This window comes from Corythoichthys intestinalis, chromosome 2, assembly GCF_030265065.1.
Source record: "Corythoichthys intestinalis isolate RoL2023-P3 chromosome 2, ASM3026506v1, whole genome shotgun sequence".
Classification (NCBI taxonomy): Eukaryota; Metazoa; Chordata; class Actinopteri; order Syngnathiformes; family Syngnathidae; genus Corythoichthys; species Corythoichthys intestinalis.
This window is the reverse complement of record NC_080396.1, coordinates 43,190,718-43,206,805: the sequence shown is the minus strand read 5'-3', so window position 1 is coordinate 43,206,805 and position 16,088 is coordinate 43,190,718. Positions and strand designations below refer to the sequence as shown.

The following is a 16,088-nucleotide window of genomic DNA, read 5'->3' as shown; positions in this document are numbered from 1 at the left end:
CAATTTCGATGAGCTTGTGCAAATTGTAGCCTCCGTTTCCTGTTCTTAGCTGAAAGGAGTGGCACCCGGCGTGGTCTTCTGCTGCTGTCGCCCATCTGCCTCAAAGTTCGACGTACTGTGCGTTCAGAGATGCTCTTCTGCCTACCTTGGTTGTCACTGTTGCCTTTCTATCAGCTCGAACCAGTCTGGCCATTCTCCTCTGACCTCAGGCATTAACAAGGCATTTCCACCCACAGAACTGCCGCTCACTGGATATTTTTTTCTTTTTCGGACCATTCTCTGTAAACCTTAGAGATGGTTGTGCGTGAAAATCCCAGTAGATCAGCAGTTTCTGAAATACTCAGACCAGCCCTTCTGGCACCAACAACCATGCCACGTTCAAAGTCACTCAAATCACCTTTCTTCCCCATACTGATGCTCGGTTTGAACTGCAGGAGATTGTCTTAAACCATGTCTACATGCCTAAATGCACTGAGTTGCCGCCATGTGATTGGCTGATTAGAAATTAAGTGTTAACGAGCAGTTGGACAGGTGTACCTAATACAGTGGCCGGTGAGTGTATATGTGATATCTACCATGTCTACCATATCTACCATATCATGTGGGCGTAGTTTGTAGGCTATCGGCTACAGTCAGGTATTATTGGAGCCACCTAGCATCGCGTTTGCGCGGCGTCACAATTTTTTTGCCTCCTCCCCACTCCTGCTCTGCTCCGTTGTCTCGGTGAGTCCATCTCCCTCAGACTTTTCTCACGTCATTCAACCAATATAGTAACGCATAGTAACGCACGCCTTTCCATTCTCAGTAATGGTAATGGCGTTGCCAAGATGAGAAAAGTAATGAATTAGATTACTCACTACTGAAAAAAATAACGCCGTTAGTAACGCTGTTATATTCTAACGCTGTTATCAACAACACTGCCAGCTATTGTCTTGGGTCTGATTAGTCTGGAAACAGAAATATTATCATGTGGGATCTACGGTAAATAAAGAGCTTTTGGGGGGGCTGTTAGGGCCGGAGAACGCTGATAAACATGCCAACATTCTCTTCTATGAGTGCTAGGTGCAGGGCCACATGCTTTAGATTACTATTGGTCACATTTCCCGCAGATGTAGTCATTAATGATCACGTCTATGCCATAAAAAGAAAGAAAGTGACATCTCATGGTGAGCAAGATTGATGGTTGCTTTAAAATAGAGGTGTCCAGGGCCAGCGCTATTGTGCCCCCCCCACACACACACACACATATGCACCTCCTTCATGTGGATTAGGGCCAGCCATTTATTTAACAGTTCATTTGAGCAAAGAGTCGAGCAAGGTGAAGGTGGTGAGGAGAGGGGGTGGCTGGCAGGCCGTCTGTGCTATGGCATGCACGGTGGGACGTTCCTTTGCAGGATAGTGCCAGGCTGCGCTGCGGGGAGACGAGACAGGGCCTCCCCAGCGGACTAATGCGCTGTAATGAAGATTAAGTCTCAGTCAAAGAGTGTAGTGTTTAGTAGAGATTGGAGGGATGTTTGGGAGGGGTGGAAGCTGGAGCAGGAAGAGGCAAATAAGGAGAAGCAAAGGCAAGAGACACGGACATTTTTTTATAAACAAGAAAGGCTTTAAAAACATGCAGATAAAAAAAAAAAAAAAAAACGTAGATCCATGATTATTTCATAATTATCACAAGATTCGATGCTGCGGACCACATTTGCTTTACATGTTGAGCCTGTTATGATATGCTGTGATGTATCGAGCAGCTTTTTTTTTTTTCAGCAATCACATGTAATTTTCACTGTCCACACATTTTTATTTTTTATCCTCTTCTGTGCCTGTGTGCGACACTGTGGGACCTCTTGCTTGTGGGTTTAGAACACGGCAGTCTCAACACACATGCCATGGTTCACTTAGCACTGTGTGGCTAAAAGCTCCCCTAAGAGCTGTTAGGGTCAGACACGCTATGTCTCATCCTTCACTTGCAGCCCTCTGCTTTTCTTTTAAATGCTTTTTTTTTTTGTCAGTGCAAATGTTACATATTTCTGGCTGTTAAACATGGAAGCATCAGTTTGGATGGATTCTGATGGATGGGTAGGTGGGCGGGAGGAGAAAGGGTGACTTTTTTTTCACATGACCTTGTGTTGACGGGGCCACCCTGGCTGTCTCTCACCCCAGACAGACCGTGTCTGTAACTGAGCTGCCAGTTCTTGCCTCTCTTGGGCATTCTGGCATTTTCCCCCATTAAATCCCCGCTATTTCCACTCTCCTGTCTCTGGCTGTCTCTTGTCTTCTGCAGGTTTTCATCATTTACTCACTTTCTTTGTCAATCTAAAAGTGGTTGTTTATCAAATATAAGATATCTATGACTAAGGTTGTTTCATTTAACCATCCATTGCCATCATTTTGCGAACAGATCTCAATGAATATGACACTGAGTGACTGAGTGAAACAAACAAACAAACAAACAAACAAACAAAAGCATAGAATGCAGTGTCAGTGACAGGGGCTTTGAGGGAAATCACTCACAAAACACTCCCTCTCGCAGAGGTGATCTTTTAAACACACCCAGACGTTCTCACACTCTGATGAACCTTTTATCTCCCTTGTGTGACGTGGAAATATTTTTGACAAGCAGGACCACACAACTCTGTGTTCTCCGCCTTCATGCGGCCGCCTAGTCTCCACGGCAACGCCTCATGGGTCATCAAGTTATACCATCAAGGCTTGACTGAGGCCTACCTTCTGCATTCACTCTGTCCGCTTTAATGGACTAACTGCTGCCTTGATAGACAGAGCAGGGTGTGTAGTTGCACTTGTGTGTGCGCATGCAGTGTCACGACACTGAGAAATTATTAGAAAAACTATTATCCCTTGATATATTCAAAGGTTGAAGTGTGTGCTCATGAAAATTTTGAAGTAGATAATTAAGCACTTTTTAATGTTTTATTTGATCTTGTTTCCAGCAACAGGTCAACATATCTGCGTATGCTCTCTGCATTAGTGCAAACTACTCATAGCCCTTTTCACACACATATCCAGGGAAATTCCCGTGTAAGGTGACATGGGATTTATTCGCATCATTGCTTTAACGAATGTAGAGATGTCCTGAGAATGAGGCGGGTTGGACACTTTTACAGACTTGTCCCTTGTTGCCCACTGGCGCTCTCTGTGCGGGGAAGGTTGCGCAATTTTAGTACTCGGACATTACGTCATTTTTGGTCAGCATCGGCTGTCACAATGTTTGTCAAATCGTGTTTTGTTCCAGAGTGAGTGTTCCCGATATCGTAACTGCAGCAAATTTAAGCTCATCAAACGCGATCGCGTGTATTTTTGTTTGCGGGGCCGGCGGCGGGGAGCTGCGCCTCAGGCCCCGCCGAGCAGGAAGGCCGCTGCGGTGCGCAAGGAAGCCTCGGGCGCAGGCCCGGGTGGGGCCGCTGCAGGTTCAGATCTTGGTGGTAGTAGCAGATATGTATTTAACAAACCCATGAACGCATCCCTCCGTTGTCTACTGCTTTGAAATACAACCTTGTTTCCGCAGTAGCGGAGCCTAAAAAGGGCAACAAAATAAAACACACATTTCCAAAGATGGATGATGGACTCTCTTCCTCGATTATACTGTCACAGAACCATAGTGTTATTCCCCCTTTTCTGCGACTGCGTTTACAGTATTTTTGTTTGCGGGGCAGCAGCGGGGAGGGGCTCACTCTCTCCCCTCGTCTCAGGCCCTGCCGAGTAGGAAGGCCCCCGCGGTGGGCACGGAAGCCTCGGGCATGGGCCCGGGTGGGGCAGCAGGTGCAGATCTTGGTGGTAGTAGCAAATATATATTTAATAAACCCTTGAACGTATCTCTTCTTAGGCTCTATGATCCCGTAGCTATTTTAAAAATTTTTTATGTTTTCAGTTTAATTGAGCTATTTCCAGCTTGCTATGTTGATGTTTGTTTAGCGCTTTTCGTAAACTTTTCGAGCTTTTCGAGCGAGAAAGTGACGATTGGCCCGCCATGTTATTTACGTCATCAGCCATCGTGCTGTGACCCGGGAACTTAACGCCTGCTTTCATGCACACACTTCTCAAGAAAGTCCCGGACATGATATTAGGGCATGACCCGTAAAATGTCCACGTAATCTCCGTGTCAGTCGACCCGGGAAATGTTTTCACATACAACTGCTGCACGGTTAAATCCCGCGATATTCCCAGTGTTTTGGAGTGTGTGGAAGTGTCTCTAGAAAAGGTATACTTCTATGTAAATGACGCATGTTGCAAGAAATACAAAGTTGACAGGGCTTTGATAGTCCCTCCAATATACAAAACATCCATCAATTCTTACGTTTTTTTTTGTACTGCTTGCTCTCATGAGGGTGGTGGGGAATCTGCAGACGATCCCAGATGGTTTAGAGAACGAGGTGGGGTAAGCCCCGAAGTGGTCGCCAGCAAAATGCATAAAAAATGAAAAAAGTTTTATTATTTATATATAAAATACATAAAATTTGATAATTCTAAAAAAAATAATAATAAAAAAAAAATAAAAATCAAAATGTTCAAAATTTAAAAATGTGTGTCCAAAGTGAGCGACATTAAATATAATGTTGAAAAGTTAATTCTCTCTCTCTCTCTCTCTCTCTCTCTCTCTCTCTCTCTCTCTCTCTCTCTCTCTCTCTCTCTCTCTCTCGGTCTCTCTTTGTTTGTTGAGAGATGATTCCATCCTTATTCCATTTGTTCTGTAATACATGAGGATCTCACTTTTAGTCCTGTTTCATGGAAGTCTGAAATTGCCTCCTGTTGTTTTTCCATTTGCTTTGATATGGTTCAAATCTCATATGTAGAGGCTTTTGGAATTACTTGTTTCATGTCGCACTGATTAGTTATTCTCAAATAAATGTACTATTTAAAACTAAAAATCAAAATCTGTCCCTCTCTTATATGCACACACACACACTGGCCTTTGAGGATTAATGACATCACTCTGTATTGACCATGAAAAAAGTGCAACTGTAAAAGTTCCAGACAAACCAGAAATTGAGACCATTCAACTTGCCATTCCATTTTGACTCCTCTTCCGATTCCAGACCACCTTTCAAATATCTCAGACTTTGACTAGATCTTCCAAGAATCCTGAATATTGGCCGTCAGTACTCGAGGTTGCCCACAGAATCATTAAAACAATACTCTGACATGATTATTGCAAAGGTGAGGGACACTTCTGACAAGCAAGTGATGAAACATGACGTCCGTATATTTTGCCTTTCTAAAGTGGAATATACAGGGGTTACAAAGTTACATACATATGTGTAACACATTTTCCCCTTCCCTAGATTACAATCAAAAGCCTTCTAATTAACGTATATTATTTTTGACTACATATATACACATAGAAAATGACATAACATATACAAATGAGCATTCCATGAGCAAAGATGGACTCAACTTCATTTGTTCGTGATCAAGACAGTGTCAGGAGGCAAGACTATGCTTTGAAAGATTATCCTGTCCTATGAAACGAGCATTTCTCAATATAGGGTTTTAAACATGTGAGCACAATCTCAGAATAGTTGTCTGTCGGGGTGTGTGTGTGTGGGTGTGGGGCGCGGGGGTGTATGTGTGTGTGTTTTGGGGGTTGCAGTTTATGCAGCCATATAAAAACATGCCACTCAGGCCTCATTAAAACTAACCCTGCCCAGCAGAAGAAAGAGACCAATATCATCATTAAGTCATCTTTCGGCAAAGTGAAAAATCACAAATATTATTTCTGCACCCTTTCCCCTCACCTATGTAATACTTTCCTTTAATTTAGTTACTCAAATCGGACAACGACAAGGATATATTTAGTGTCTTTGTGGCTGAATTGTTGATTTGTCTCTCCATGCATCACCACCTACTTTAGTGATCCATCTCTACCAACCACCCCATGCGTCATTAACACCCACAAATTTAGTTAGTAGTTAAAATCCAAATATACCCAGAGATGGGTAATAACGCATTATATGTACTCAGTTATATTTACTTGAGTAACTTAAAAAAAAAAAAAAAAAAAAAAGTACTTCTAAGAGTAGTTTTACTAAGCTATACTTTTTTAGTTTTACTTGAGTAGAATTGGGAGGAGAGGAAAGCAGTGCACCATTAACAGTGTGGATAGTGAAGATGGGGTACTGCTGACCTCGACTCGGGACGTCGTGAGTTGGTGGGGAGAATACTTTGAAGCCCTCCTCAATTCCATCGACACGCCTTCCTTGGAGGAAGCAGTCTGGGGACTCGGAGGTGGGCTCTCAGATCTTTGGGGTTGAAGTTACTGAGGTGGTTGGAAAGCTGCTCTGTGGCAAGGCCCCGGGGGTCGATGAGATCTGTCTGTCGCAGGCTCTGGATGTTGTGGGGCTGTCGTGGCTGACACGCTTCTACAACATCGCTTGAACATAGGGGGCAGTGCCTCTGGATTGGCAGACCAGGGTGGTGGTCCCACTTTTTAAGAAGGAGGACTGGTGGGTGTGTTCCAATTATAGAGGGATCACACTCCTCAGCCTCCCTGGTAAAGTCTATTCAGGGGTGCTGGAGAGGAGGGTCCGTCAGGAAGTTGAATCTCGGATTCAGGAGGAGCAGTGCGGTTTTCGTCCTGGCCATGGAACAGTGGGCCACTCTACACCCTCGGCAGGGTCCTCGAGGGTGCATGGGAGTCCACCCAACCAGTCTACATGTGTTTTGTGGATCTGGAGAAGGCGTTCGACCATCTCGTGGAGTCCTGTGGGGGCTGCTCCGGGAGTACCGGGTATCGAGCCCCTTGGTAAGGGCTGTTGGGTCCCTGTATGACCGGCGTCAGAGTTTGGTCCGCATTGCCGGCAGGAAGTCGAATTCGTTCCCAGTGGGGGTTGGACTATGCCGAGGCTGCCCTTTGTCACCGATTCTGTTCATAATTTTTATGGACAGAATTTCAAGGTGCAGCCGAAGCGTTGAGGGGGTCCGGTTTGGTGACCTCAGCATTGAATCTCTGCTTTTTGCAGATTATGTGGTGTTGTTAGCTTCATTAAGCTATGACCTCCAACTCTCACTGGAGCGGTTCGCAGCCGAAGAAGATCAGCACCTCCAAATCGGAGACCATGGTCCCCAGTCGGAAAAGGGTTGAGTGCCCTCTCCGGGTCGGGGATGAGATCCTGCCCCAAGTGGAGGAGTTTAAGTATCTTGGGGTCTTGTTCACGGATGAGGATAAGAGGGAGCGGGAGATCGACAGGCGGATCAGTGGAACGTCTGCAATAATACAGACTCTGCCCCGGTCCGTAGTGGTGAAGAAGGAGCTGAGCCGAAAGGCAAAGCTCTCAATTTACCAGTCGATCTACGTTCCTACCCTTACCTATGATCACGAGCTGTGAGTCGTGACCGAAAGAACAAGATCCCGGACACAAGCGAACAAAATGAGTTTCCTCCACAGGGTGTCCGGGCCCTCCCTTAGAGATAGGGTGAGAAGCGCAGTCATCTGGGAGGAACTCGGCATCGAGCGTCTACTCTTCCGCGCTGAGAGGAGACAGCTTAGGAGGCTCGGGCATCTGGTTCGGATTCCTCCTGGACACCTCTCCGGAGAGGTTTCTGGGCATGTCCCACCAGCAGGAGGCCCCGGGAATGATCCAGGACACGCTGGAGAGACTATGTCTCTCGGCTGGCCTGGGAACGCCTTGGGATCCCGCCGGAGGAGCTGGTTCAGGTGGCTGGGGAGAGGGAAGTCTGGGCTTCCCTGTTAAAGCTGCTGCCCGACCCCGGAGCAAGTGGTAGATGATGGATGGATGGATAGATTTGTGAAGAAAAAACGCTACTCTTACTCCGCTACTTTGGGCTACACATGAGTTGTTACATTTTTTCTTCTTTATTCTACATATTAGATTTTTTTTTTTTTTTTTTTTTTTTTTGTGCCAGCGATGTCAAGAGTAGAGACATGCCTGGTGTAAAATTGCACCAATGAGACGTCGCAATAATAATCACATGACTCCATTATACCAATCAGACGCAAGCTTGCCTTTCTACTAACTAACTAACTAACTAACTAACTAACTAACTAACTAACTAATGCAACTGCCTGAAATGAATAAAATAATAATAACAATAACAATAATTACAAAACTAAATTGAAAGTTCAAAAAACAAAAGATCTTATTTGTTGCTGTTTTTGGATCCTTTCCTCACTGCACAGTCCTCATACCCAGTTCTGGCCCAAGGGATCCAAGCGGCAAGCCCAGAGCATTCACACCCAAAAGAAACACAGACACATAAATGCACACGGGGCAACATATCCTTATAACCGTAGGGCAATGTGATGTTCAGCATTATGAAAAATGATTTACTCCTTTGGCACACCAGGGTGGCGGTGATTATAATATCCAGATAATCATTACAAAGAAATTATCATAATTATCAATCAATCATGAGCCTATTTTGTGGGGAGGAAAGGGTGATTGAGGTTGTGATGGCAGGAGGTAAACTGTGGCCTGAAGCCATGGAGCATTTTTGTGACCCATGAGCTTCCCAGTGTCCAAAAAATGGCCCTCATACATTTTGGGTCAATTAGCAACCCCATGTATGAAGTCCATTCTCCATCTTTTCTGTGAAGAACAAAGAAAAAAAAACATTTATTGGCAGGGATATGCACATGTAGACCCACAGCTGCAGCTGACCCCTATTTGGTTGTCTTTCAACACAGAGCGGGGAAAATCTTCTCTAAGGTCAGAGTTCCTTTCAAACCGTGTCAAGCTCCCATTTAGCACCCATAACACATTAAAACAAATTTAATACATGGTTCTGATCTAGAAAGGGCCATTAATGACTAGTAATAATTCACTGTGGGAGCATATGTGTCAGACAATCCATTAATTACTGTCTGGAGAGCATCAGGGGCTTGTGAAAACAAGCATGCTTACAAATAAGTGGCCAAGTGTGACAGAGTCCTAGAATATCTTAATGACATATTTCATTTTAGCGGTTAACCTCCCGTGAAAAGCATTACGAACTGAGTCAACCTAAGGACTGAATGAACAGAGCTCACCAAGAGAAATCAAGGAAAGAGTTGAGAGAAAGATAGTAGCCTTCGGGGGGAGATGATCGTCTTGGGAAAAAAGCAATCAGTGCTCATTGATTTTCTCTGCTGCCTGAAAAGAGGGTGTCTATCTGGAAGTCATTATCTGCCATCTGATCTGTGCGAGTGTTTACACACATCAGGGTGGACAGCGGTGCTCTTCTGAAGATGAGGATTAGCACAGAGACACACACAAAGCATAGACTGTCTTCATCGCCAGCCCCCATCTTTATATCACCTTTAAATCCAGGGACTTTAAAAAAGAAACAGCCTTACTCTGACACCCTATTAACTTCCACACACTTGGCTGTGTGTGCAAGGGAGAATACTTGTAAGCTGGGCCTAGACAGCTAAACAGATGGATAGTCAGGTTTTGTGTTGAACGGCCAGACCAAATCAAACAATCTCTGATACTTTCCCAAATGCCCTCTGATAGCCATCTATAGCTTGAACAACACCGTTCTGTATACAGAATGAGCCAGAGTGTCGAGGAATGAGCGAGGGATGAATGAGGTAAGTAGAGAGGGGATTCAGATAGTAGATATATTTATTTTCTGTCTGCGTGCAGATGGGAGGATGCACATTTTCTCACGTGTGTCCTTCGTACAACTCAATACGTATTGACGGAAGCTGAGGAGACAGCGTTTAATATTTTAATGATTCAATTTCACGCGAATACTCTAAAAGTGTTTTTTTAAATAATTAATTTAAAAGCACCATTGCCTAACTTTTTGTAAAGGCTTGGAGGCACACAAAAAATAGCTATTCCAACGCTATAACTTTATTAACATTATAATTAAATCAAGCATAGAAATGTGGAATGAGAAATCAGTGTTTACGAGCGCATGTTTGTGGGCGTGCGTCCGTTTGTGTGTGTGTGTGACTTGCGGCTGAGTGAGTCATGTCATAAGAAATGGCCCGTGCACAATTTCATTCATATTCATAACAGGCATGTGGCCTGCTGCCACCCGGTGAGTGCCCACCGCAACTCGCACTCTGAATAATGAGCTGTAAGGAGAGAACGTGTTTTGTAATTTACATTTTACCAGTAATTGTACAATGTTGCTGTATTTAATATGGCAGGTATGTGCATGTGTGTTTGTGTTGGTGTTCAAGGGAACATAGTTTCTCCACATTGCATTAAAAAGTAGGAAAAGGAAGGAAGGATCTTAAACAGCTTATGGTCAAATAATTAAACAAGTTCTGGGAATGCAACAGGATTATAATAAATAATGCAGTCAGTGAATGAAATACCTTCCTGCTGTGTACAAAAACAACTTACATTAAATTGAAATTATTATACAGACAGTCCCCAGGTTACTTATGTGATTTCGACTTTACAACGCTAGAGTCTCGTTTTTTTTTTGTTTTTTTTTAAATAAATATAATGTTGACATTTGTTTTGTGATGCATGCTTTTATCTTCATGCAGAAAAGCGCATAGCAGGTAGTACTAATGGCACGAGAGTAAGAGCACATGTACACACAAAGAACAACGTATTTGCACACATGAGGAACAGCACGTTTGTTCCAATGAAGAAGTCACGCAGCCAAGAGAGAGACAGAGAGAGAGAGAGAGAGAGAGAGAGAGAGAGAGAGAGAGAGAGACAGAGAGAGAGAGAGAGAGAAAAGCCTGCAATATTGCGCGCACAATTGTTGCTTTTGAAACAACCACAAAGGCAACACCTGTATATAACACTTTTGTACTGTTTATTGTGTGTTTCACTTGTGGGGCTGTATGTGTTTGTTTTTGGTGATGTGTGGATGCTAACCGATACATGCTAATCGTTTGTCTGGATTGTTATTGCTGTGTCAGCAGCTAGTTATATACGCAAATTTGAATTGCTGTTATTGAAGATGAAACTGATTTGATTTCATTTTTATTTTAGTTTCATTCTGCAAGTGTCATGAGCAGCTAAATAAAGTTAGCAAATCACATACTGTAAACGCCTGTCATCGTCATTTCAGAGTTTAGCTCGCTTTTGAACTAGGACTTAGCTCCAACGTCTTGGCGAGGACGGTACAATGACGTATAATAATTTTGGATCGTTATTTTGAGATGTGGGGGGTATTTAAAGGCAATTGATGGGTTAATTCTGACTTACGTGGTTACTCCCCCAGCGTAGGAACGAATCTTGTTTGTAACCCGGGGACTATCTGTATTAATAAAATCACTGCTGATGTGGTTGTGCATTCGCCTGACTTCACCACATGCAGCGTGGGATCTGACTGGGCTCCAGCGCCCTGACATGGATAAGCAGTGTTGAAAATGAAAATGGAATGATGGATTTATTAATACAAGTTTGTACTACCGGTTGACTTGATTGGATAACATTTCACAAGCGATTGTTACTGATGTCAAAGAAGTGGGAATCCTGGAAAGTTGGAAAAATGTAATATACTGTATATTTTTCATGGGGAAAGCTTTTCACTCTCATGCCATCGCCAGCCTCACTGTACCCGTTTGGGACACTAATGATTGGGGTTGAGCAGAGATCTACGCTCTCTCTAGCCAAATTCACATGGTCTGCTTGTACTTGTCATGCTCGGACCTTCAGGGCTCAAACAAATCAGTTTCGTTCACTGTCATGGCAAGTGCTGGCAATGATGACAGCTAATTGGCTGTGACTGAATAAATGATCATGACAGTCTAATTTTACTGAGGTCACAGAAGAGAGCTCCTATTGTGAAATTAATGCAAATTAGAATAGATTGTAAACCAATTGTAAATCTTCCAAAACTTTACTTGCCTATATTGTCAATAGAAAAAAAAAACAGAAGCAGCAGCAGCAGTACATGTCACAAAAACCAACATCAATAATAAAGCTAAAATGCTTAGAAAATTTGTTGCTCATCCCTCATTTTGATGTTAATCCGAGACGCCGCTTGCCAGTGACTTCAGCTGCCATCATGCCTCCATGTCTTTACGACGTCAAAGAGAGTGTCCACTTCGTAAGGGCCATTGTTCTTTCATGGGCCATTAGGTGGACATGAACCCCAGCTCTGGCCTGTTGTGACCTGGTGACACTGGCTGTTAAGGCAAGCAGCCAAGTCTCTCACTCTCTAAATTTATCACCTCATAAAATAGTCAGTGACTCGCTGATGTGATGGTATTGTTCTCTTGTGCCACTGTGGGTGTATTTTGTGTGTGAAGGTAAATCACAGGTTTTCTTTGTGGAAGGGTTGTGTTTAAGTCTTGGTGACACCTCATTGGTCATGAATACAGCATATTTAAATATGAAATTTACATGAGTGACAGGTAGGAAATTATTGGCAAAACCCGGTGTAGGATGTTGACATGGAGCTAAAAGTGTTCATTTTCAAGTCCTACAAAATTATTGTGGAAGAATGTACGATGTACAATGACATTCAGGGTCCTGTTATGGAATGACAACATTTATCCAAACGTAGGCGTAGTAATGTTTGTATTATAGTTTGTATTCTAGTCAGACACACTTCCTTACCTTTACAGCACTATGCGCATTGCGGAGCTGACTTTTGTGATAGAAAAACAACACTAAGCTGACAAGACTCGTACGAACAGGTCCTACCTTTTTGACGCAGCTGTCAGGCAAGGACTCTTCGTGGTCATTCATCATCTGAGAACAAAAAGAATTATGATTATGAGGACACAAACTTAAATGATTTATGGATAGAAAGAGCTGTGCTGTGCAAGCATTCGTCACTGGGGTTGTGACATGAGCACAGGGTTTTCATAGTACATGGCACATACCCTTTGTACAACAAATGTAACCAGACGGATATAATAATGGACTGAGAGGTCACTTAAAACACATACAAGCAAACATTATGCCGCACACACCAGTCTTGATGAATGAATACCCCACAGATTTGACGTTAATTCTTCGCTTCACCGTTGCAGGAAATTTAGCTAAGACTGTTTCTATGTGTGTGCGTATAATTAAGCCTTCAAGCAATATTTACTGGGGCCAGATAGGTAGTAGAATGCCCCCAGTGTCTGCCACAGGAAATGAGGGAGTGATGAAGTGATGAAGCTACTCTACTGCAATGAGAAGGTACTTCATGTTAAATACCAAATCAGCATCTCCTTTGGTGCCCTCTTCCTACTGACGCCCATTATTAGCAAGTCATGATCAAAGGGGAGGCACCAACAGTTTCCAGAATACTTTTAGATGGTGTGACTTTTCGGGGAAATTTGGGAGTATAACATCCTAGAGTGCAGACACAGACAAGGTCCCCTCCCTTTTTCTGCCTTCATATGCCCTTTTGACAGTTGTTATGCTCTTTGGCCACTTAGCATGGAAGAGACAGGAAATGTTTGCGGTACACTGGAATTAGCAAGAGGCATTTAATTTACTGTATCTGCTGCTGAATCTGCTGTCGACCCTTGTGACGAAACTCTTGCTGTACAAGCTACTTCTTTCATACACTTGACTGCAACCTTGTCTGAAATTTTACAGCAAATGACGGGATGATGGCTTACTTCGATGTGGTCAATCACACAATTTACTCATAAAGGTGCTCTAATTCTTTCTAATGAGAAAGAAAAGCTCTGACTTGAAAGCACTGCTTGTGCTCCTATAAAAAAAAAAACACAGTTTGGTAAAATCCCTACTTGCTATCTGTTGAGAAACTTTAGGAGTTACATAAACACAGCTCAGTGGGAATAAATTCGATCAACGAAACACTAACCTTTATACATAATTTTGTCTTTACCATCTGTGAAAGCGTTCTGTGGAAGCCTCTTCCTGAAAGAAAATTAAGGTAAAGATCTTTTCCAGTGATCTGTTTTTGTTGATAAGAGCAATATGGCCTAAATATCACACACATAAAAATAAAGAACATACTGTATAGTGGTAACTAAGCTGCATTTAGTTTGAGGTAACTCATCTGGGAGTTAAATGCACAAATTTCCTTTTTAAATGTTCGTCACTCTGCATCTGTCACTTGTTGACAAAGTTGAATATGTAAGATATTGATTGTAGATTTTTTGTTTTAACATTGTTATTTACATTACTGTCCTATGGGGAAAAAAAACTTCTGAATTAAAATAATTTCGAGTTGACCAGCATCCCGAAAGAAGTTTCATTTTCAATATCAAGGAAATCATGAAAATGAAAGTAAATTATTGCAAGACAGAGCAAGATGTGTGTGTGTGTGGGTTGGGGCGGCGTGATCAGAGGTACTTCCTCCTTGTAAGGTGCAAGCGGCAGACATTTTACAAAAGCAGCAACTGGAAATGCTACCAGGCATTCACCAATCGAGGTCACGGTATGGTGACTCGAGGTGTTGACTTTTCCCCACAAACAAAGATTTTTAAAGATAATTTTATGTGGTAATCTAATCTAATGAGACTTAAAATAGTCTGGTGTTTCACACCCTTGGTCTGAAAGGGGCGAAATCTGAACTGAAAACAGCATGATTGTCTTTATGTGTGTAACACGTTTAACGAACGGTAAAAAAAAGAAAACTGCAATCACATTGCAATTTCCTTTCAACAATAGCATACAATATTTAACTGTCTGTTCAATACATATATAGATGTGACATATTTATGTCACACTGCTGTTGCCATAGTGTGCACTTCCTGTGGGTTTGGTATTACAGTATAAAAAGGAATCTCTGTTATGTCTCTGTGACATATATGATGAGAAGCACACTGAATAAAGAAGTGTTGTTCCATTCAAGTCTCGGCCTTACATGTACTTAGATTAAGGAAGTACATAACACAAGTGGCATGTATATATATATATATATATATATATATATATATATATATATATATATATATATATATATAAACTGACACATAGTATATAAAATGCAAACAAGCGGACACAGACAGACAGGAACAGCAACAGAACCCCACCATTCAAAATAAATATATATTAATTAAAGTGGGAAAATGTGATTGGCCACTGACTAGTGCTGCTTTGATTTATTGCACATGTCATTTTAAAGTGACTTTTACTCTGGCTCAGTGAGACAAGTCCAAATAGAGGCTGGCTTATGTTGAGAAGGATAGATTTTCCACTACATAGACAGAACTAACTAACTGTCCATTTGTTCTGTATCTAGCCTGCTGAGCGCTGACATGTCAATATGTCTCACGCAGAAGAGAAAACATTGCAACGAGGGTAATTAGAAAGTGTGTGTATGCGTGTAACTCTTGCTCTAGCCCATATGACCTCAACCAAAAACAAATCCAGTTATGGCTTGATGAAACTGCAGCCACCTGCACAACCATTCCACTCATTAGCGGTATGCATCAATGTTTGTTGATGTATCTCGCCATATTCGCGCCAACTGCTTTCACACCAGGCTTGAGAGAGACCGACTCCCTCCCATTATAAAAGTTTCAAGGCACAGCTTTTGTTATTGGACAGTGTCAGGAGTCTTTCAACACCACTTTAGCATCATTCGTATTGACATGCCACGAAGACCAAGCACACAAAAAGAGAACATGATGGAGGGAGAAGTGCAAAGTGACTGAGAGCTTTTGTTTTCACGAGAAGTGTCACAGTTTAAAACACTTGACAGAAATTAATCCCACACGTTCATTCCCAGAACTAAATTAATTTGAAAAGCCAGCAGAATTATCCCGGGGGATTTTTTTTTCTTCTTTTTGATGTGTAGGAGAAGTTATGCACATGTGGTGGTTTTTTAGTCCCCCCAAAAATCAAGGCTTGCAAGAACAGACTAAAACAGGATAATCTATTTATACAAGTCATAGACGCGACGGCTATGTTAACAGCTATGGCAACTGAAGGAGGAGGAGCTTGCTCATCATCATCATCCTCAGAGGACAACTGGAGGTTTGTGCTGTAGGAAAATGTTACCTCTGTGTTGCCAAGAACAATTCTCTTCAACTCTGAATAATAAGAAGCAATGCAGCAGCACGGCCCAATAGATGGCTTTAAATGTCGTATAAACCACAAGTTTCCAAAAAGAACCATCAGCAAACAAACCTCAGTTTTTTTTTTTAACCAACGCTCTGTCGGACACAGCCACAGCAAAAAAAGCCACAAATTGAAAGTTTTGTTCACATTTATTGGGATCTTTTGCAGCTTCTTGGCACGCAG

At 42.5% G+C, this 16,088-nt stretch overlaps 1 protein-coding gene across 2 annotated transcripts in view; it reads right to left on the bottom strand.

Annotated features, from left to right (window-relative positions):
* The window catches only part of prdm16 (PR domain containing 16), a 193,275-nt gene that overhangs the window by 102,676 nt on the left and 74,511 nt on the right, over positions 1-16,088 (bottom strand). For both annotated transcript variants that reach the window (XM_057817972.1, XM_057817965.1), the window contains exon 3: positions 12,576-12,623. In XM_057817972.1, coding sequence (XP_057673955.1) covers positions 12,576-12,623 — 48 coding nt within the window. The remainder of the gene's footprint in view (positions 1-12,575; positions 12,624-16,088) is intronic.